Source organism: Cyprinodon tularosa, unplaced genomic scaffold (genome assembly GCF_016077235.1).
Source record: "Cyprinodon tularosa strain WSP-4 unplaced genomic scaffold, ASM1607723v1 ctg476, whole genome shotgun sequence".
NCBI classification, from domain to species: Eukaryota; Metazoa; Chordata; class Actinopteri; order Cyprinodontiformes; family Cyprinodontidae; genus Cyprinodon; species Cyprinodon tularosa.
The window spans coordinates 561,969-582,005 of record NW_024039203.1 but is presented as its reverse complement, the minus strand read 5'-3'; the positions used below and the strand labels follow the sequence as shown (position 1 = coordinate 582,005).

The window sequence follows — 20,037 nt, the reverse complement described above, 5'->3', positions numbered from 1 at the left end:
GCCCATAGGAAGACGTTACTTGGATACAACCTAACGGAATATCTTCAGAAAAGCTCCAAATGACACAAAACTTATATGGGTGAGTAGAACATGATGTAATAACGTAAAATCAAGGGCCCAATGTAAAAAAAACAGCATTCTCCTTTAGTTACCATGAATTATTAGGAATGTAAAATTAGAGCAGAACCTTCTTACTCAAATAATCAGTTCTATAAAATGCAAATGCAGAATGCCAAAGCAAAAAAGCAGTTATGAGTTGTAAAAGATAACATAATAGATGATAGTTTATCTAAAATGAGCTCCCAAAAACTTTCTAATTAACAGGTTCCCAACTGCTAAAATTAAGAACAGACAGACAGACAGACAGACAGACAGACAGACAGACAGACAGACAGACAGACAGACAGACAGACAGACAGACAGACAGACAGACAGACAGACAGACAGACAGACAGACAGACAGACAGATAGATAGATAGATAGATAGATAGATAGATAGATAGATAGATAGATAGAAAAGCCATGACACATGAAAAAACATAATTAGGCAACATGTTTTACACCTGATTTAAGGGATATATTCATACCTCAGGAGAGTCATTGAGGTCACCAAATGTATCAGCAAATGCTGGCAGACTTTTCTCCAAAGTCTGGTCAGCAAGCAGCGTGTTGTCATTGTAGGATTGGACAAACTTAAAGTCACTGGTTCTAGATCCTGTAGTCAGGTAGTTGTCATAATTGAAAGTACTTCGCAAAGTTCCTGTTCCATCAACATCTGAGTAGTTTGGGGGCAGGTAAGCTCCGGGGAGAGAAACTGCTCCATCAAACAAGAGTCTGGGCTTTTGTCTGTGACAAAACTTTACACCAAGAATGATGATGATGAAAGTCAGGAAGAAGGTGGACACAGAAACCAGCGCAATGATCAGATAAGATGTCAGTTTAGAGTTCTTTTCATCATAAGAGATATCTTTCAGTTCTGGCACTTCAGCCAAGTTATCAGAAATAAGTAAATATATGGAACAGGTGGCAGACAGAGAGGGCTGTCCGTTATCTTTCACTGCAACAATCAGGTTCTGTTTCATGCTGTCAGATTCTAAAATGTCCCGCTGTGTCCTGATCTCTCCACTGTGCAGATCAATGCTGAAAAGTCCAGGATCAGTGGCTTTGACTATATGATAGGACAGCCAGGCATTCTGTCCAGAGTCAGCGTCCACTGCTATGACTTTGGAGACCAGAGAGCCTCCATGTGCGGCTTTAGGGACCAGCTCAGTCATGAAAGAGCTGCCCTCCAGGGTGGGGTAGAGAATCTGAGGAGCGTTGTCATTCACATCCGATATGAATACACTGACAGTCACGTTACTGCTGAGTGGAGGAGAACCATTGTCTCTGGCCATCACGTAGGCTTTAAAACTCCTGAACTGTTCATAATCAAATGACCTCACAGCATGGATCACCCCTGTGTCTCCATTAACAGATAGATAAGATGATACAGTAGCACCGTTCACCTCAGCAGGTAACAGAGAATAAACCACTGTACCGTTTTGTCTCCAGTCTGGATCTCGAGCAAAAACGGAGCATAAAGTGGAGCCAGGTTTGTTATTTTCATTAATATATGCACTATAGGACTGTTCCTCAAACACAGGTGGGTTATCATTGATATCAGCTACAGATAACTGTACAGTTTCAGAGGAGGACAGAGGTGGAGAGCCCTCATCAGTAGCAGTAATTGTAATATTGTAATCAGACACTAGTTCACGATCCAGGTTTCCTGTGGTCACCAGAGAATAATAGTTTTTAATCGAAGGAACTAATTTAAAAGGGACGTTTTGTTGGACGGAGCAGCGGACCTGTCGATTATTCTCTGAGTCTCTGTCCTGTACATTAATGATGCCAACCTCTGTACCAGCTGGGGTGTCTTCTGGTATGGGATTGGTCAGTGATTTCAGACTCACTATAGGGGCGTTGTCATTCACATCAGTAATAGAGATAATAACCCTGGCAGAAGATGACAGCCCCAGACCATCCTTTGCTTTAACGCGGATTTCATATGATTTTGTGATCTCATAGTCTACAGCATCAATTAAGCTTATTTTTCCAAATTTACGATCAATTGCAAACTTCTTCCTACCTTCCTCATTAATATGTCCAAAATCATAAGTCACGTCTTCATTCACTCCCTCATCTGCATCAGTTGCGCTCACTGTAACCACTACAGTATCTAAAGGAGAGTTTTCAGGCAGACTGGCTTTATAAACGGCCTGACTGAACACTGGGGCGTTATCATTAGCATCCAGCACAGTTACATGTATGACCACTGTACCTGATCTCTGAGGAGATCCACCATCTAAAGCTGTGAGGAGCAAATTAATTTCCTTCTGTTTTTCCCGATCAAGCTCTTTATCTAAAACAAGCTCCACAGTGTTTCCTTTAGCGGCTAAAATGAAATTTTCATTCTTTTCGAGGCTGTACTGCTGAACTGAATTTTGTCCTACATCCTCATCGTGCGCCTCCTCGATAATAAAGCGAGCTCCCCTGTCTGTTAACTCGTGAATTTCAAGACGGATCATCTTTTCGTTGAACTGCGGGGAGTTATCATTAATATCTTGAACATGGAGGCTGATCCGATGCAGCTCGAGTGGGTTTTCCAAAACTAGCTCTTGTTTCAGGATGCATGAAGCTTTTTCATCACACAGCTCCTCTCGGTCGATTCTTTCGGCCACGATCAGCTCCCCATTCTTCAGGTTTATGTCACAGTAACGTTTATCCGTCTCCTCGGTATCAATGCGGGCTCTTCTTTTGGACAGCGCATCTATTTGCAGCCCGAGATCCTTGGCGATATTTCCAATAATTGATCCGCGTTTCATTTCCTCCTGGAAAGAATAGCTCATATCTCCATGGGCGACGTTGATCCAAAGAATGAATATAATAAATCCCCAAGAGAGAACAAAGGCGAATATAGACTTCATCATTGCTGACGAATTTAAATCCACACGAAGAACGAATCATATAAAGAACAATTTAAGCTCAAAATCCTTCACCACCTTTAGAAATCCGTGACTGTCCTCGACAAGACAGGAGCATAGTTTGAATAGACTAAGCGCAAAGGGACTAAGGAATATACATTCTCAAGCCTGTTATACAGCGCCACCGTGGGGTCCAGTTTAAGAAAAATCTTAGCAAATAACGAGTCTCTTTACAATATGTATGACTTTCGATTAATATTTAAAAATTGAGTTTTCCAGTAATTTAATCATATCAAGTTTTCAACATAATGATCAAAATATAACGTTAGTTTTCAACTATTATGATCCATGATTTTATTTAACAATTTAATTTGGCCTTATAATTTACAGGTTATTTTTTCAAGCAATTGGGGTATTAGTAATTAAATGTAATAAAGATAACATTTTCATGCTGTCAAGAAAGTCCTTCTTCCTTAATCATAAATATTTTCATAATTTCATGCGTTTTTTAATTCACTCTAAACTTTTGAAGATAAGAATGCATACTGTACATAAAACATTTTGGATTTATCTCTTAGTTCACTCCTTACTGTATTTTAAATAAAACTTTACTTTTATTTCATCTACATCATTCTCTATTTAACTATATTGTAGTTGTGTACCCTTACATAGAAAAGGATACCCTTATAATCTTTTTTTTTTTTTTACTATACATGTTACATGGTGTAATTTAAAAAGATGCAAGCTCAGGACACCCATTTTTTAGTAAAACATTTCAAGCACTATCAGGTTAAGATAACTTTCCACAGCTTATTTCTAAACTTTTATCAAATTTAGTCTGGATTCTGGCTGAAATTCACTAGAGCATTCATTGTTTCAATTTTGAAGGGTTTAAGTAACACTATAAGAGTTCAATTTAACACCAATCGGAAGGCATTTGTTTCCACTCTGAATTAATGTTAAATGAACTCTCTACATAGTGTATATCTTACTCCACTTGTTGTTGTAATAATTCTGAAAGAGTCAATGAACTTTGACACTGCATATTTACCACTGTGGAATTAACTGTGTAGTTTTTGGTGAGTGCTCTAGCTTGTCTGACTGAAAATGGAACCACTGCCTGAGTCTGAGTCGATGATGATTTGAACCAGTATACATACATACATCCAGTATGTCTCTATGTCTGCATTCATTGTTTTTCCTTAATAAAAAATTTTTCAGTCCTTCCTGCTAAAAACAGTTTCACAGTATGGAGCTGCCAAACAACAGGCTCTGTTTATGCTTGAATAGAAAATTACAGTAATTTTATAATTTTCTCATTTTAATTTAATCAATCTTAAAATAGTTGTTCACATTGTCATAATAGAGGATGGTGTTCAGAATATTGAGGAAAGGTATTAATTCAAAACAATTTGAAACAAAGGTTAAAAAACCTAAATGTGGAGAAAGTGTAGCATGATTAGTAATTACTGAATGCACTGTATCAACTGTTAAACTTATAACAAATCTTTACCCAAAGAGCCTAAATATAGATTATTTTAAATATTCTAATTTCTGAGAACATCAGAGATTGGGCAATACAATCAAATAAAATATTAAAGAAACCAGGAGGGAACACAGCTTAATAAGAAAATCATAAAGACATTTTTACTTGAAAACACATATGTGGAAACCAGGAGTAGAAACATTTTTATACAAAATTCCCAATTGTAATGAGGACGAAGTCTGGATCTGTCAAGTCGTTCCCAGAGAAAACTATATTGCCACTCCACAAGAAACAAGCAGGTGAAATTATCAACAAAATAAAGGGCTTTTAAGAATAATCAGTCTTCTCATGTTAATAGTGACTAGCATCAGTTTATTAATACATAATTACACAGTAAAAAGTAACCTCAATTTTTTAAGCTAAGAAAATATTTTCTGTTGTGTAAACCCAAAAACCTAAGCACTAATATAGGGAAAATATTTAAAGTCAGTTCAGTAAACCAAGGTAGTTGCAAAGTGAGATGGAAGGATATATACCTTTAACTTCACTCTCCCATGAACATCCAGGGGAAGGACATAGAAACTGAGGAGAGTTTCAGATACCTGGCTGTTCATGTCAACAATTACAGTAACTGGACTGGACTCATAACACAGATGCCCTGTACAAGAAGAGCCAGATCCACCTCCACCTCCTGAGGAGGCTGAGGTACTTTGGAGTGAGCAGGCCCCTGCTTAAAACCTTCTATGACTCTGTAGTGGTATCAGCCCTCCTCTACGCTGTCGTCTGCTGGGGCCCTAGCAGCGCAGATCAGAACAGAAAGAGACATAATAGGCTGATGAGAATGGTCACTTCTGTGCTGGGCTGCGCTCTGGTCTAGATGGTGAAAGTGGCCAATAGGAGGGTTTTGTCCAAGCTTACATCCATCACGGAGAACACCTTTCACCCCCTGCACCAGACTGTAGAGGAGCTGAGCAGCTCCTTTTGAGACAGATTTATACACCCCATGTTTAAAAATGAGTCCTACCACCGGTCATTTTTCCCTGCTGCGATCAAACTTTACAATGCCACTGCACCATAACCTGGATTAATAACACTGCAATAACTTATACTCTTTATCTATTTAACAAACCAGAAACTGCACTGTTCCTGCAACCACGTTCTTGTAAATAAAATAGTGAATATATAAATCACCTTAAATATCTCCTCTATTTTTTGCCATCCACTGTATATATCTTGATCGCCTGTATATATGTCATGCACCTTTTCCTCCTTTGTGCATCCCGTTTGTTTATAAGAGCTGATGTCACAAATGAATTTCTCCATTGTGAGACCAATAAAATTCAATTCCACTCCATTCTAAAAAGCATTATTCTGTCGTTTAGAGGTTTAATATTTGAAGTTTAGTAATGAGCTTTTCTAAATTGCCACTATTTTTACATAAGCTAACAAAATCCATATTTAAAGTTACCATAACAGAGAACTCAAAATTAAGTAAAATTAAAAGCAAAAGAAAAATTATTAAGGTAAAGTTCTAAACTAAAAACTTTGCTAAGGATTGCTGACTAAGATTTTTAGTTCTACCAACTTGTCCTTTTATACAGAATACAATTAATCTTTTTCAGTGACCTCTCTCTTCATAATTCTATTCAGTTAACTCTTACAGTGCCAATAACACATCATCTCCAGGGAGATAACAGAGTCATCTAATCAAACCTTTCTGATATTGGTTAAAAGTGTTGTATCCAATGAAACTCATCTGATTGCATCCAATCATCTAATTTATAGGATCTGCTGCTCCTGGAGGAGCATGTATTAACAGTGGGGATTTGCTTGCATAATTAACAGTAGTATTATAGCCAATCACTTCCTGTGTCTTTCATCCAGATTACTACCATCATATAACATTTAATACTGCTGAGAGGGCTTTTAAATTGTTCCATATCTCTACAATAACCTGTTTTCTTAATAGTATTTTTATACTTTCTATAATTTCTCTATCAAATATTTTTACATTGTAACAAGTTGGATATTACATAAATAACTTGGTCAAAGTATCCAGAATGGCAATATTCAGTCATGCCATCACTTGGTGTAAATTGCTGTCCAGTAAAATTATTAGCAAATAAGGTCCAAAGAGGTCAAAGGTTCAATCATAACACAAATAAATCCTTCTATAGTAAAAGCATCTTTTCAAACTGTAAATTACATATAGTCTCCAGGTCTTGCTAAGAGAGAATAAAAAGAACCACAAATCAAAGTTTGAATTAAACAACAAAGTTTATGTAATGTTATAATAAAGCAAAAAAAAAAATATTAGATTTTATTTTGTTTTCGCTTAAAATTATTTAGAGCTATTTAGCACATGTGGATTTTTAAACTAATATGGAAATGAGTGCCTGAAAAAGTCTCAAACAGACTAAAAGTTTATGAGGTTAAGGATAAGTGAGGAAACAATATTAAAAAACACAATATACAGATGTTTTTTTGGATTTTCAACATATTAACGAAGAATGGCTTGTCAAGGTATTGACTAAAGCAGTAAAAGAAATATAGTAAATTAATATAATGTTGATCAGATAAAGATGTGAGACCAATTGTCATACTGCAGGTCTAATGTCTGTCTTTCTCTCTTCTCTGCAGGGTGTGATGGGCAGGAGCAGCTCATCTCTGTTAATTTTGGAGCCTACTTAAGGAGCTGGGACCAGGAGGTGGGCGTCAGTTCTTTCTCGCTACCAGCATGGTATATGACTGACCAGCTTACTCCTAGATTTCTATTTAAGCCAGATCTAATCCCATGTTTCTGTTTTTTCCCTCCTAGCAACCAACCAAGCCAGTTTGCCGCAGCCCTCCTCCAGGACCCCACCTGCCTGACCACCCTCCTACAAACCATCACCTGAAGGGTAGAGCCTCAGTTTGCTCCTGGACCAGGACACAATCCTTCCAAGCTCAAAACAACCTCAAGCCCCGTGATTTCAGCATCCTCCACCTTCCCACCTCCTCAGATCAGTTGTTCACCATTGCCCAATCTTTTCCCTAGGCTGTACCAGGAAGATCCTGCCAGACTTCATTTTCTGTTCTTTGTTTAATAAAGTTTTCCTTAACTTAACTAACTGTCTCCATGTTCTCTTAATTCAGAGTCATTCTTCTCTCAATATGACACCAATAGGAAGAAAAAAATCATACATAATAGAAACAACAAAATAAATGTATAATACAAATTATGATCCAATTATCAAAATGAAATAGAATAAATACAAAACAATCTATTTAAACCAATCCATCTTTGCAGGATCAGAAGGAGCTGGTGACCGACAACAATAGTAATTGAGTTAGAGTACACACCGAAAAATTTACCAACATATTGCTATACAACAGACAAAAGGGAAAATAACTTTATAAAAATTTATAGCTATAAATGCATTTTATTGCGGAGAATAACTTTCTAATGAGCTTTTTGAAACTGAAAGATAATGGACTACCCATGGAAAGGAAAGCACAATAAGAACACAGAACAGATTTAACGATTGGGGATAGCTGCATTAAAATGTTTAGGAATGTCTTCATACCTCTGAGCATGCATCCTGTTCTCCAAAGGCCTCAACAAAATCACTTAAGCTTTTCCTCAGAGTCTGGTCAGCAGGAAGCGTGTTGTCATTGTAAGATGACACAAACTTAAAGTCACTGGTTCTAGATCCTGTTGTTAGGTAGGTGTCATAATTATAGGAGCTGTGTAAGGTTCCTGTTCCGTCAACATCTGAGTAGTTTGGGGGCAGATAAGCTCCGGGGATGGCAACTGCTCCATCAAACAACAGTCTGGGCTTTCGTCTGTGACAAAACCTCACACCAAGGATGATGATGATGAAGGTCAGAAAGAAGGTGGACACAGAAACCAGTGCAATGATCAGATATGATGTCAGTTTGGAGTTATTTTCATCATAAGAGATATCTTTCAGTTCGGGCACCTCAGCCAAGTTATCAGAAATAAGTAAATACATGGAACAGGTGGCAGACAGAGAGGGCTGTCCGTTATCTTTCACTGCAACAATCAGGTTCTGTTTCATGCTGTCAGATTCTAAAATGTCCCGCTGTGTCCTGATCTCTCCACTGTGCAGATCAATGCTGAAAAGTCCAGGATCAGTGGCTTTGACTATATGATAGGACAGCCAGGCATTCTGTCCAGAATCTGCGTCCACTGCTATGACTTTGGAGACCAGAGAGCCTCCGTGTGCGGCTTTAGGGACCAGCTCTGTCATGAAGGAGCTGCCCTCCAGGGTGGGGTAGAGAATCTGAGGAGAGTTGTCATTCACATCTGATATGAACACACTGACAGTCACATTACTGCTGAGTGGAGGAGAACCATTGTCTCTGGCCATCACGTAGAATTTAAAACTCCTGAACTGTTCATAATCAAATGACCTCACAGCATGGATCACCCCTGTGTCTCCATTAACAGATAGATAAGAGGATACAGAAGCACCGTTCACCTCAGCAGGTAACAGAGAATAAATCACTGTACCGTTTTGTCTCCAGTCTGGGTCTCGAGCAGAAACGGAGCATAAAGTGGAGCCAGGTTTGTTATTTTCATTAATATACGCACTATAGGACTGTTCCACAAACACAGGTGGGTTATCGTTAATATCAGCTACAGATAACTGGAAAGTTTTAGAGGAGGACAGAGGTGGAGAGCCCTCATCAGTAGCAGTGATTGTAATATTATAATCAGTCACTAGTTCACGATCCAGGTTTCCTGTGGTCACCAGAGAATAATAGTTTTTGATTGAAGGAACTAATTTAAAAGGGACGTTTTGCTGGACGGAGCAGTGGACCTGTCGATTATTCTCTGAGTCTCTGTCCTGTACATTAATGATGCCAACCTCTGTACCAGCTGGGGTGTCTTCTGGTATGGGATTGGTCAGTGATTTCAGACTCACTATAGGGGCGTTGTCATTCACATCAGTAATAGAAATAATGACCTGAGCATAAGATGACAGCCCCAGACCATCCTTTGCTTTAACGCGGATTTCATATGATTTTGTGATCTCATAGTCCACAGCATCAATTAAACTTATTTTTCCAAATTTATGATCAATTGCAAACTTCTTCCTCCCTTCCTCATTAATATGTCCAAAATCATAAGTCACGTCTCCATTTACTCCCTCATCTGCATCAGTTGCGCTCACTGTAACCACTACAGTATCTAAAGGAGAGTTTTCAGGCAGACTGGCTTTATAAACGGCCTGACTGAACACTGGGGCGTTATCATTAGCATCCAGCACAGTTACATGTATGACCACTGTACCTGATCTCTGAGGAGATCCACCATCTAATAACCTGACAACAGCCAGATGCATGTCTCACTCCGCCTAGCTCCGCTCACATACATCTGGGAACCCGCCATAGGAATTGCCTTTACTGAAGGCTGGGCCTTATCAAAACTCCTTGCATATGATTGGATAAGCCACTTGTCTGTCATCTTTATTGACGTGCTATTTCAACCACTCACACCGAAGCTAACCCGTGACGCTGTGAGAGGAGGAGCCATTTGGTAGATCAAGCTCTTTCCAAATCCGGTCGGGAGAAGGGCGAAAACATCGTTTCCACCAACAAAAGCCTTCAAAGCCGTTCTCTGATGTTCTTTTAATTAAACAATATCAGATAGATTGGACAACATAGAAGAAATAGCAGCATCAATGCTAACGCTTGCTTCCTCAATGCGAGCCGCCATTGTTGTTGGAATCTCACGGTCGCTTCTCCACTCCAGGACACACCCACCCTGCGTCCTGATTGGACAGACCATAAATTCGGTTGGGGAAATCACTTTCAATGAGCGGGTTCCCAGATGTATGTGAGTGGAGCTGGGCGGAGCGAGACATGCATCTGGCTGTTGTCAGGTTACCATCTAAAGCTGTAAGGAGTAAATTAATTTCCTTCTGTTTTTCCCGATCAAGCTCTTTATCTAAAACAAGCTCCACAGTGTTTCCTTTAGCGGCTAAAATGAAATTTTCATTCTTTTCGAGGCTGTACTGCTGAACTGAATTTTGTCCTACATCCTCATCGCGCGCCTCCTCGATAATAAAGCGAGCTCCCCTGTCTGTTAACTCGTGAATTTCAAGACGGATCATCTTTTCGTTGAACTGCGGGGAGTTATCATTAATATCTTGAACATGGAGGCTGATCCGATGCAGCTCGAGTGGGTTTTCCAAAACTAGCTCTTGTTTTAAGATGCATGAAGCTTTTTCATCACACAGCTCCTCTCGGTCGATTCTTTCGGCCACGATCAGCTCCCCATTCTTCAGGTTTATGTCACAGTAACGTTTATCCGTCTCCTCGGTATCAATGCGGGCTCTTCTTTTGGACAGCGCATCTATTTGCAGCCCGAGATCCTTGGCGATATTTCCAATAACTGATCCGCGTTTCATTTCCTCCTGGAAAGAATAGCTCATATCTCCATGGGCGACGTTGATCCAAAGAATGCATATAATAAATCCCCAAGAGAGAACAAAGGCGAATATAGACTTCATCATTGCTGACGAATTTAAATCCGCATGAAGAACGAATCATATAAAGAACAATTTAAGCTCAAAATCCTTCACCACCTGAAGAAATCCGTGACTGTCCTCGACAAGACAGGAGCATAGTTTGAATAGACTAAGCGCAAAGGGACTAAGGAATATAAATTTCTCAAGCCTGTTATATAGCGCCACCGTGGGGTCCAGTTTAAGAAAAATCTTAGCAAATAATAGAAAAATGTAAATTTTTCATGTATTTCTTCATAATACACATGACTTTCTATTGATTTTAAAATTAAGTTTTCTAGTAATTATCATTTTTTATTTTCCACATAATGATAGAAATATAAAGTTAGTTTTCAACTACTGCGATTCATGTCTTTTAACAATTTAATTTAGTCTTATAACATACAGGTTGTTTTTCAAGCATTCAGGGTAAAATAATTAAACGTGATAAAGATATATATATATTTAATTTATGCTGCCAAGAAACTCCTTCTGCATGAATCCTAAATATGGTCATAATTTCGGAGGTCAGATAACTCACTTTACACTGTTATATAATAGATAATGCATACATAATACAAATTGGATTTATATTTAAGTTGTCACCTAACTCTTTTCTACACAAAAGTTTATTTTTCCTTTTCATCTATATTAACTATGTTGTTGGAGTGTACCCTTAACATGGAAAAGTATAAATAAAAAAAGGCTGTGAATATTTGTGTAATAATATGTTTTATTCACAGTGATGCAAGTTTTTTTTTGCACTATATGTTACATAACGTAAATAGATGCAACCCAGCACATACATCTTTACGATGTTTCCCTAATTATACACATTTCAAGCTCTATCAAGTTGAGAAAACTGTCCACAGCTATTTTCAAAACTTTAATCAAATCAGTCTAGATCGTGGCTTATCTACTCCAGAGCATTCATAAAGTTACTTGCTTGAGATTGTGGCTGTGTGCTCTAGGTTGTCCAATTGAAAATGTAACAACTGATTAAGTATGAGTTGAAGAAGATTTGTACTAGGCTATAATCCAGGATATCTCTATGCATGTCTGCATTCACCTTTTTCCTTTATCCTAAATCATTTTTTCAGTCCTTCCTACTAAAAAACATTCCCACAGTACAGTGCAGTACAGCACTGCCAATCAACAGGCTCTATTCATGCTTGAACAGGAAACTAATGTAATTTCTCAATTTTCTATTCTTTTTGTAACTTTGAATCATTCTCAAAATATAGTCTTTACATTGTCATAATCTAGGATGGTGTTCAGAATTTTGAAGAAAGATATTAATCCCATACCATTTGCAACAAAGCTTAAATAAAATGTGAAGAAATTGCAGCAGGATAAGTAATTACTGAAAGAAACCATGAGGGACACAGCTTAATAAGAAAACAATCAAGAAACTCTACTTGAAAACACATGTGGTAACCAGGAGTAGAAAAGCTCAAATTCTTATACAACATTCCTAATTGTGATGAGGACGAAGTCTGAATCTGTCAAGTCGTTCCCTGAGAAAAATGTATTGACACTCCACATGAAATAAGCAGGTGAAATTATCAAGAAAATAAAGGGTGTTTAAGGGTAATCTGTCTTCAATATTAGTTAACTAACTTTGCACGTTAATAGTGACTAATATCAGTTTATGAATACATAATTACACCGTAAAAAGTAACTTAAATTTTTTAAGCTAAGAAAATATTTTCTGCTGTGTAAACCCAAAACCTAAGTGATAAATATAGTGAAAACAATTAAAGTCAGTTCAGCAAGCCAAGGTAGTTGGAATCTTGAACTTTATCAAGTGAGTTGCAAGGACATATACCTTTAACTTTTTGGTTATTTACAATGGGGAAAGTTAAGCTAAATTTTGCGTGTTGTTTTCAAATGAAGGAAAATATGAACTTTTAGAGTTTTCATTTGAGTTGAATGTCTAATGTTATTTTAATTTTAATTTAAAGAATACAAAGTATGGCTAAAGAGATATTGCCACTCAAAACAGTATTATATGTTTTTAAATTACAATAAACCATTTTATTTAATTCTTATTAAAGTTCATGTATTGTTATGTTACCATTAATTAGGGATCCCTTTAATAAAGGTTTCAGGTTCATAGCTGTTACTAAACAAAAAAGATTTGGTAAAAATGTAGATTACAAAAGCAGACTACACATTTTCACACTAGGGGACAAGAAACTCTAAATAAAACACCATCAAGACCAAGGAGATGGTCATCGACTTCAGGAGAAGATCCCCCACCTCACTCTCCCGTGAACATCCAGGGGCAGGACATAGAAACTGTGGAGAGTTTCAAATACCTGTGTGTTCATGTCAATAATAAACTGGACTGGACTCATAACACAGACGCCCTGTACAAGAAGAACAGATCCACCTCCACCTCCTGAGGAGGCTGAGATCCTTTGGAGTGAGCAAGCCCCTGCTTAAAACCTTCTATGACTCTGTGATGGCATCAGCCCTCCTCTACGCTGTCGTCTGCTGGGGCCCTGGCAGCGCAGAGTGGGACTGAAAGACTGAATAAGCTGATGAGAATGGTCACTTCTGTCCGGGGCTGCGCTCTGATCTATATGGTGAAAGTAGCCGATAGGAGGGTTTTGTCCTAGCTTACATCCACCATGGAGAACACCTTTCACCCCCTGCACCGGACGGTAGAGAAGCTGAGCAGCTCCTTTTGAGACAGACTTATACACCCCATGTCTAAAAATGAGTCCTACCACAGGTCATTTATCCCTGCTGTGATTAGACTTTACAATGCCACTGCACTATAACCTGGATTAATTACACTGCAATAACTTACACTATCAAACAAACCAGAAACTGCACTGTTCCTGCCACCACTTTACTGTACATAAGATATATATAATTCACCTTAAATCTCTCCTCTATTTTTTACCATCCACTGTATATATCTGGATCGCCTGTGTATACGCCATGCACCTTTTTCTCCTTTGTGCACCCGCTGTTTGTTTATACAGTAAGAGCCAAAGGTATGATTCTGTAGTTAGAGGTTTAATATATGAAGTTTATTCATAAGCTTTTCTAAATCACTGGTACTTTCACATAAGCTGAAAAAAAATCCACATTTCAAGTTACAGTAACTCAGAATTAAAAGTTTAGTGCAATTAAATCCATAACTTAAATGATTACGGTATAGTTCTAAACTTTAGAAATTGCTGAGGATTGTTGACTAATATTTCGAGATCTGCCAACTTTCCTTTTTTTTTCTTGTACATAGTGAAAGAACTCTTTTTCACTGACTTCTGTCTTCATAATTCAATTAAGTTAACTCTTATAGCACCAATAACAATCATCTCCAGTCACTTAACAGAGTTGATATAATTAAAAGGGTTCTAACAAAACTCATCTGATTGCATCCAGTCGGTGACTTATAAGATTTGCTCCTCCTGAATGATTATCAATTAACAGTGGGGATTTGCTTGCATAATAAACAGTAGAATTACAGCCAATCAGTTCATGTGTCTTTCATCCAGAATATTACCATCATATAAAATTTAATACTGCTGAGAGGGCTGTTAATCTGTGCCATGTCTCTACAATAACCTGCTTTCTTAATAGTATTTTTGTACTAGCTATGATTTCTCTACCAATTAGTTTTACATTGCAACACATTGTTTTGTGTTAGAAGAAATAACCTGTTCAAAGTATCCAGATGGGCAATATTCAGTGATGACCATCACAAAATATATCCTTCTATAATAACAGCCTCATTTCAAACTGTAACTTACATATATACTCCCCAGATCAAACTAAGAGAGAATAAAAAGAACCACAAATCAAAGCTTGAAATAATATCTGGCACAAATGAAACAACAAAGTTTAAATTATTTTACAATAAGACCAAAAAAACTAAATTTTTTAGATTTTATTTTGTTTTAATTTAAAATTATTTAGAGCTATTCAGCACATGTGGATTTTTAAACTAACATGAAAATGAGTGCCTGAAGAAAAAATGTTTCAACAAACAGACTAAAAGGTTATGAGGTTGAAGATAAGCTAGGAAACAAATCTTAAAAAACACAAGATACAGATGATGTTCGGATTTCCAACATAATAATGAAGAATGGTTTATCAGGATATTGACTGAAGCAATAAAAGAAATATAGTAAATTAATATAATGTGTATACGATGAAGATGTAAGACCAATAAGAAGAAAAAAATATCATACATAAAAGAAACCTCAAAATGGCAAAATCCTCTCCAAAATATATTTAAAAGTCAAATACAAATTATGAATCAATAATCAAACTAAAATAGAATAAATAAATAAAAATCAATTTAAACGAATTCATCTTTGCAGGATCAGAAGGAGCTGGTGACCAACAACAACAGTAATTGAGTTAGAGTACACACTGGACAATTTACCAGCATATTGCTATAAAACAGACAAAAGGGAAAATAACTTTATAAACATTTATAGCTATAAATGCATTTTATTATGAAGAATAACTTTCAAATGAACGTTTGAAACTGAAAGATGATGGAGTACCAATTGAAAGGACAGCACAATAAGAACACAGAACAGATTTGGTGACTGGGGATAGCTGCATTAAAATGTTTAGGAATGTCTTCATACCTCTGAGCATGCATCCTGTTCTCCAAAGGCCTCAACAAAATCACTTAAGCTTTTCCTCAGAGTCTGGTCAGCAGGAAGCGTGCTGTCATTGTAAGATGACACAAACTTAAAGTCACTGGTTCTAGATCCCGTTGTTAGGTAGGTGTCATAATTATAGGAGCTGTGTAAGGTTCCTGTTCCGTCAACATCTGAGTAGTTTGGGGGCAGATAAGCTCCAGGGATGGCAACTGCTCCATCAAACAACAGTCTGGGCTTTCGTCTGTGACAAAACCTCACACCAAGGATGATGATGATGAAGGTCAGAAAGAAGGTGGACACAGAAACCAGTGCAATGATCAGATAAGATGTCATTTTGGAGTTATTTTCATCATAAGAGATATCTTTCAGTTCTGGCACCTCAGCCAAGTTATCAGAAATAAGTAAATACATGGAACAGGTGGCAGACAGAGAGGGCTGTCCGTTATCTTTCACTGCAACAATCAGGTTCTGTTTCATGCTGTCAGATTCTAAAATGTCCCGCTGTGTCCTGATCTCTCCACTGTGCAGATCAATGCTGAAAAGTCCAGGATCAGTGGCTTTGACTATATGATAGGACAGCCAGGCGTTCTGTCCAGAGTCTGCGTCCACTGCTATGACTTTGGAGACCAGAGAGCCTCCATGTGCAGCTTTAGGGACCAGCTCAGTCATGAAGGAGCTGCCCTCCAGGGTGGGGTAGAGAATCTGAGGAGAGTTGTCATTCACATCCGATATGAATACACTGATGGTCACATTACTGCTGAGTGGAGGAGAACCATTGTCTCTGGCCATCACGTAGACTTTAAAACTCCTGAACTGTTCATAATCAAATGACCTCACAGCATGGATCACCCCTGTGTCTCCATTAACAGATAGATAAGATGACACAGAAGCACCGTTCACCTCAGCAGGTAACAGAGAATAAACCACTGTACCGTTTTGTCTCCAGTCTGGGTCTCGAGCAGAAACAGAACATAAAGTGGAGCCAGGTTTGTTATTTTCATTAATATATGCACTATAGGACTGTTCCTCAAACACAGGTGGGTTATCGTTAATATCAGCTACAGATAACTGGAAAGTTTTAGAAGAGGACAGAGGTGGAGAGCCCTCATCAGTAGCAGTAATTGTAATATTGTAATCAGTCACTAGTTCACGATCCAGGTTTCCTGTGGTCACCAGAGAATAATAGTTTTTGATCGAAGGAACTAATTTAAAAGGGACATTTTGTTGGACGGAGCAGTGGACCTGTCGATTATTCTCTGAGTCTCTGTCCTGTACATTAATGATGCCAACCTCTGTACCAGCTGGGGTGTCTTCTGGTATGGGATTGGTCAGTGATTTCAGACTCACTATAGGGGCGTTGTCATTCACATCAGTAATAGAAATAATAACCTTAGCATAAGATGACAGCCCCAGACCATCCTTTGCTTTAATGCGGATTTCATATGATTTTGTGATCTCATAGTCTACAGCATCAATTAAACTTATTTTTCCAAATTTACGATCAATCGCAAACTTCTTCCTCCCTTCCTCATTAATATGTCCAAAATCATAAGTGACTTCTCCATTCACTCCCTCATCTGCATCAGTTGCGCTCACTGTAACCACTACAGTATCTAATGGAGAGTTTTCAGGCAGACTGGCTTTATAAACGGCCTGACTGAACACTGGGGCGTTATCATTAGCATCCAGCACAGTTACATGTATGACCACTGTACCTGATCTCTGAGGAGATCCACCATCTAAAGCTGTGAGGAGTAAATTAATTTCCTTCTGTTTTTCACGATCAAGCTCTTTATCTAAAACAAGCTCCACAGTGTTTCCTTTAGCGGCTAAAATGAAATTTTCATTCTTTTCGAGGCTGTACTGCTGAACTGAATTTTGTCCTACATCCTCATCGTGCGCCTCCTCGATAATAAAGCGAGCTCCCCTGTCTGTCGACTCTCGAATTTCAATAAGGATCATCTTTTCGTTGAACTGCGGGGAGTTATCATTAATATCTTGAACATGGAGGCTGATCCGATGCAGCTCGAGTGGGTTTTCCAAAACTAGCTCTTGTTTTAAGATGCATGAAGCTTTTTCATCACACAGCTCCTCTCGGTCGATTCTTTCGGCCACGATCAGCTCCCCATTCTTCAGGTTTATGTCACAGTAACGTTTATCCGTCTCCTCGGTATCAATGCGGGCTCTTCTTTTGGACAGCGCATCTATTTGCAGCCCGAGATCCTTGGCGATATTTCCAATAACTGATCCGCGTTTCATTTCCTCCTGGAAAGAATAGCTCATATCTCCATGGGCGACGTTGATCCAAAGAATGAATATAATAAATCCCCAAGAGAGAACAAAGGCGAATATAGACTTCATCATTGCTGACGAATTTAAATCCGCACGAAGAACGAATCATATAAAGAACAATTTAAGCTCAAAATCCTTCACCACCTTTAGAAATCCGTGACTGTCCTCGACAAGACAGGAGCATAGTTTGAATAGAATAAGCGCAAAACGACTAAGGAATCTACATTTCTCAAGCCTGTTATATAGCGCCACCGTGGGGTCCAGTTTAAGAAAAATCTCAGCAAATAATAGAAAAATGTAAATTTATGTTATCTTCATCTCTTTATAATACATATGACTTTCTATTCATATAAAAAAAATTGAGCTTTCCAAAAATTTTATCATTTGAAGTTTTGCACATAACGATCAAAATATAAAGTTAGTTTTGCTTTTTTTTAACAACTTAATTTAGCCTAATATACAGTTTTGTTTTTCAAGCAATCGGGGTATTAACAATTAAATTTGATTAAGACATTTATGTTTTCATGCTGTCAAGAAAATCCTTCTCACTTAATCATAAATATAATTAGAATTTTGGATAACTCTTTTTACACTTTTGAAAATAAGAATGCATATATAAAACATATTGGATTCATATTTCAGTTCTCACCTGACTGTATTTCAAATAACACTTTTTTTTTTTCTTTTCATTGCTGGAGTAAACCCTTAACATAGAAAAGGATACACAAGGGTGCAAATATTTGTGTAATAAGTCAAACATGATAAAAACATAATACTTTAATTGTTAAACTCATTTGAAAATAAAATGATCATATGTTTTATTTACAGTTATGCATGTTCTTAATTTTTGTTAGCAACCATAAAAATATATTTTTTTACACTATATGTTGCATATGTAAGTTATACAGATGCAACCTCAGTAAATCCAACTTTTAAATGTTTCCCTAATTAAGCACATTTCAAGCTCTATCAGGTTGAGAAAAGTGTGCCGAGCTATTTTCAAAACTTTAATCAAATTCAGTCCAGATCCTGGTTTATCTACTTCACAGCATTCATGGGTTTTCAGCTACTTGTTTAATATTTTGGCTGTGTGCTCTAGTTTTTCCAATTGAAAATGGAACCACTGCCTGAGTCTGAGTTGATAAAGATTTGTAGCAGGCTTTAATCCAGGATATCTCTAGGCATGTCTGCATTCCCTTTTTTTCGTTGATCCTATATAATTTTTTAGTCCTTCCTGCTAAAAACAATCCCACAGTATAGTGCTGCTAAACAACAGGCTCTATTCATACTTAAATACAAAACTACTGTAATTTCTTTTCTATTTTTGATAAGTTTGACACAATCTTAAAAAAGTGTCTTTCGCATTGTCACAATAGAGGATGTTGTTCAGAAATTAGTAGAAAGAAATTAATTCAATAGCATTTGAAACAAAGCTTAAAAAAGTAAGTGTGAAAAAAAGTGCAGCAGGATAAGTAATGATTGAATGGACTGTATCAACTGTTAAAGCTACAACAACACTTTACCAAATATGACTAAGAAGAAATTATATCAGAATATTCTAAATTCTGTGAAGATCCAATATCAGGCAATACAATCAAATAAAACAAATAAAGTAACCAGGAGGGAACACAACTTAATAAGAAAAACATAATGAAACTTGTACTTGAAAACACATGTGAAAACCAGGAGTAGAAATATTAACCTCTTATATTACATTCCAAACTGTGATGAGGATATGATCTGAATCTGTCAAGCCATTCCCTGAGAAAAATATATCACCGCTCAACATGAAATAAGCGGGTGAAATTTTTAAGAAACCGAAGATTGTTTAAGAATAGCGATAAGTCATAAATATTTGTTAAAAAGCTTTGCAAACTAATAGTGACTAAATTCAGTTTATGTAGACCTCATTACACTGTAAAAAACAACTTTTTTTTTAGCTAAGAATAGTTTTTTTGTTGTTGTGTAAACCCAAAAACCTAAGTGTTAAATATAGGGGAAATTATTTCAGTCAGTTCAGCAAACAAAGGCAGTTATAATATATAACTTTATCAAGTGATTTGCCAGGACATATACCTTTAACTTATTGGTCATTTTAAATTAAAGTTAAGCTAATTTTTGCACTTTTGGTGTGAAATGCAGGTACA

At 37.3% G+C, this 20,037-nt stretch overlaps 4 protein-coding genes across 4 annotated transcripts in view; all 4 read right to left on the bottom strand.

Annotated features, from left to right (window-relative positions):
- The window catches only part of LOC119794358 (protocadherin beta-15-like), a 36,007-nt gene that overhangs the window by 11,321 nt on the left and 4,649 nt on the right, over window positions 1–20,037 (bottom strand). The gene's annotated exons all lie outside the window — the stretch shown is intronic.
- Window positions 510–3,094, bottom strand: LOC119794362 (protocadherin gamma-A12-like). The gene has a single exon (XM_038301886.1). The coding sequence runs from the start codon at window positions 2,967–2,969 to the stop codon at window positions 582–584; it is 2,388 nt and encodes a 795-aa protein (XP_038157814.1). The 5' UTR covers window positions 2,970–3,094; the 3' UTR covers window positions 510–581.
- LOC119794360 (protocadherin beta-15-like) lies at window positions 7,915–11,099 on the bottom strand. Its single transcript, XM_038301883.1, has 2 exons — window positions 10,346–11,099; window positions 7,915–9,769 (listed from the first exon to the last, which is right to left on the bottom strand). Exons 1-2 carry the CDS (start codon window positions 10,971–10,973, stop codon window positions 8,010–8,012), a joined length of 2,388 nt encoding a protein of 795 aa, XP_038157811.1. The 5' UTR covers window positions 10,974–11,099; the 3' UTR covers window positions 7,915–8,009.
- On the bottom strand, window positions 14,898–18,107 carry LOC119794361 (protocadherin gamma-A12-like). The gene has a single exon (XM_038301885.1). It carries the CDS (start codon window positions 17,960–17,962, stop codon window positions 15,575–15,577), a length of 2,388 nt encoding a protein of 795 aa, XP_038157813.1. The 5' UTR covers window positions 17,963–18,107; the 3' UTR covers window positions 14,898–15,574.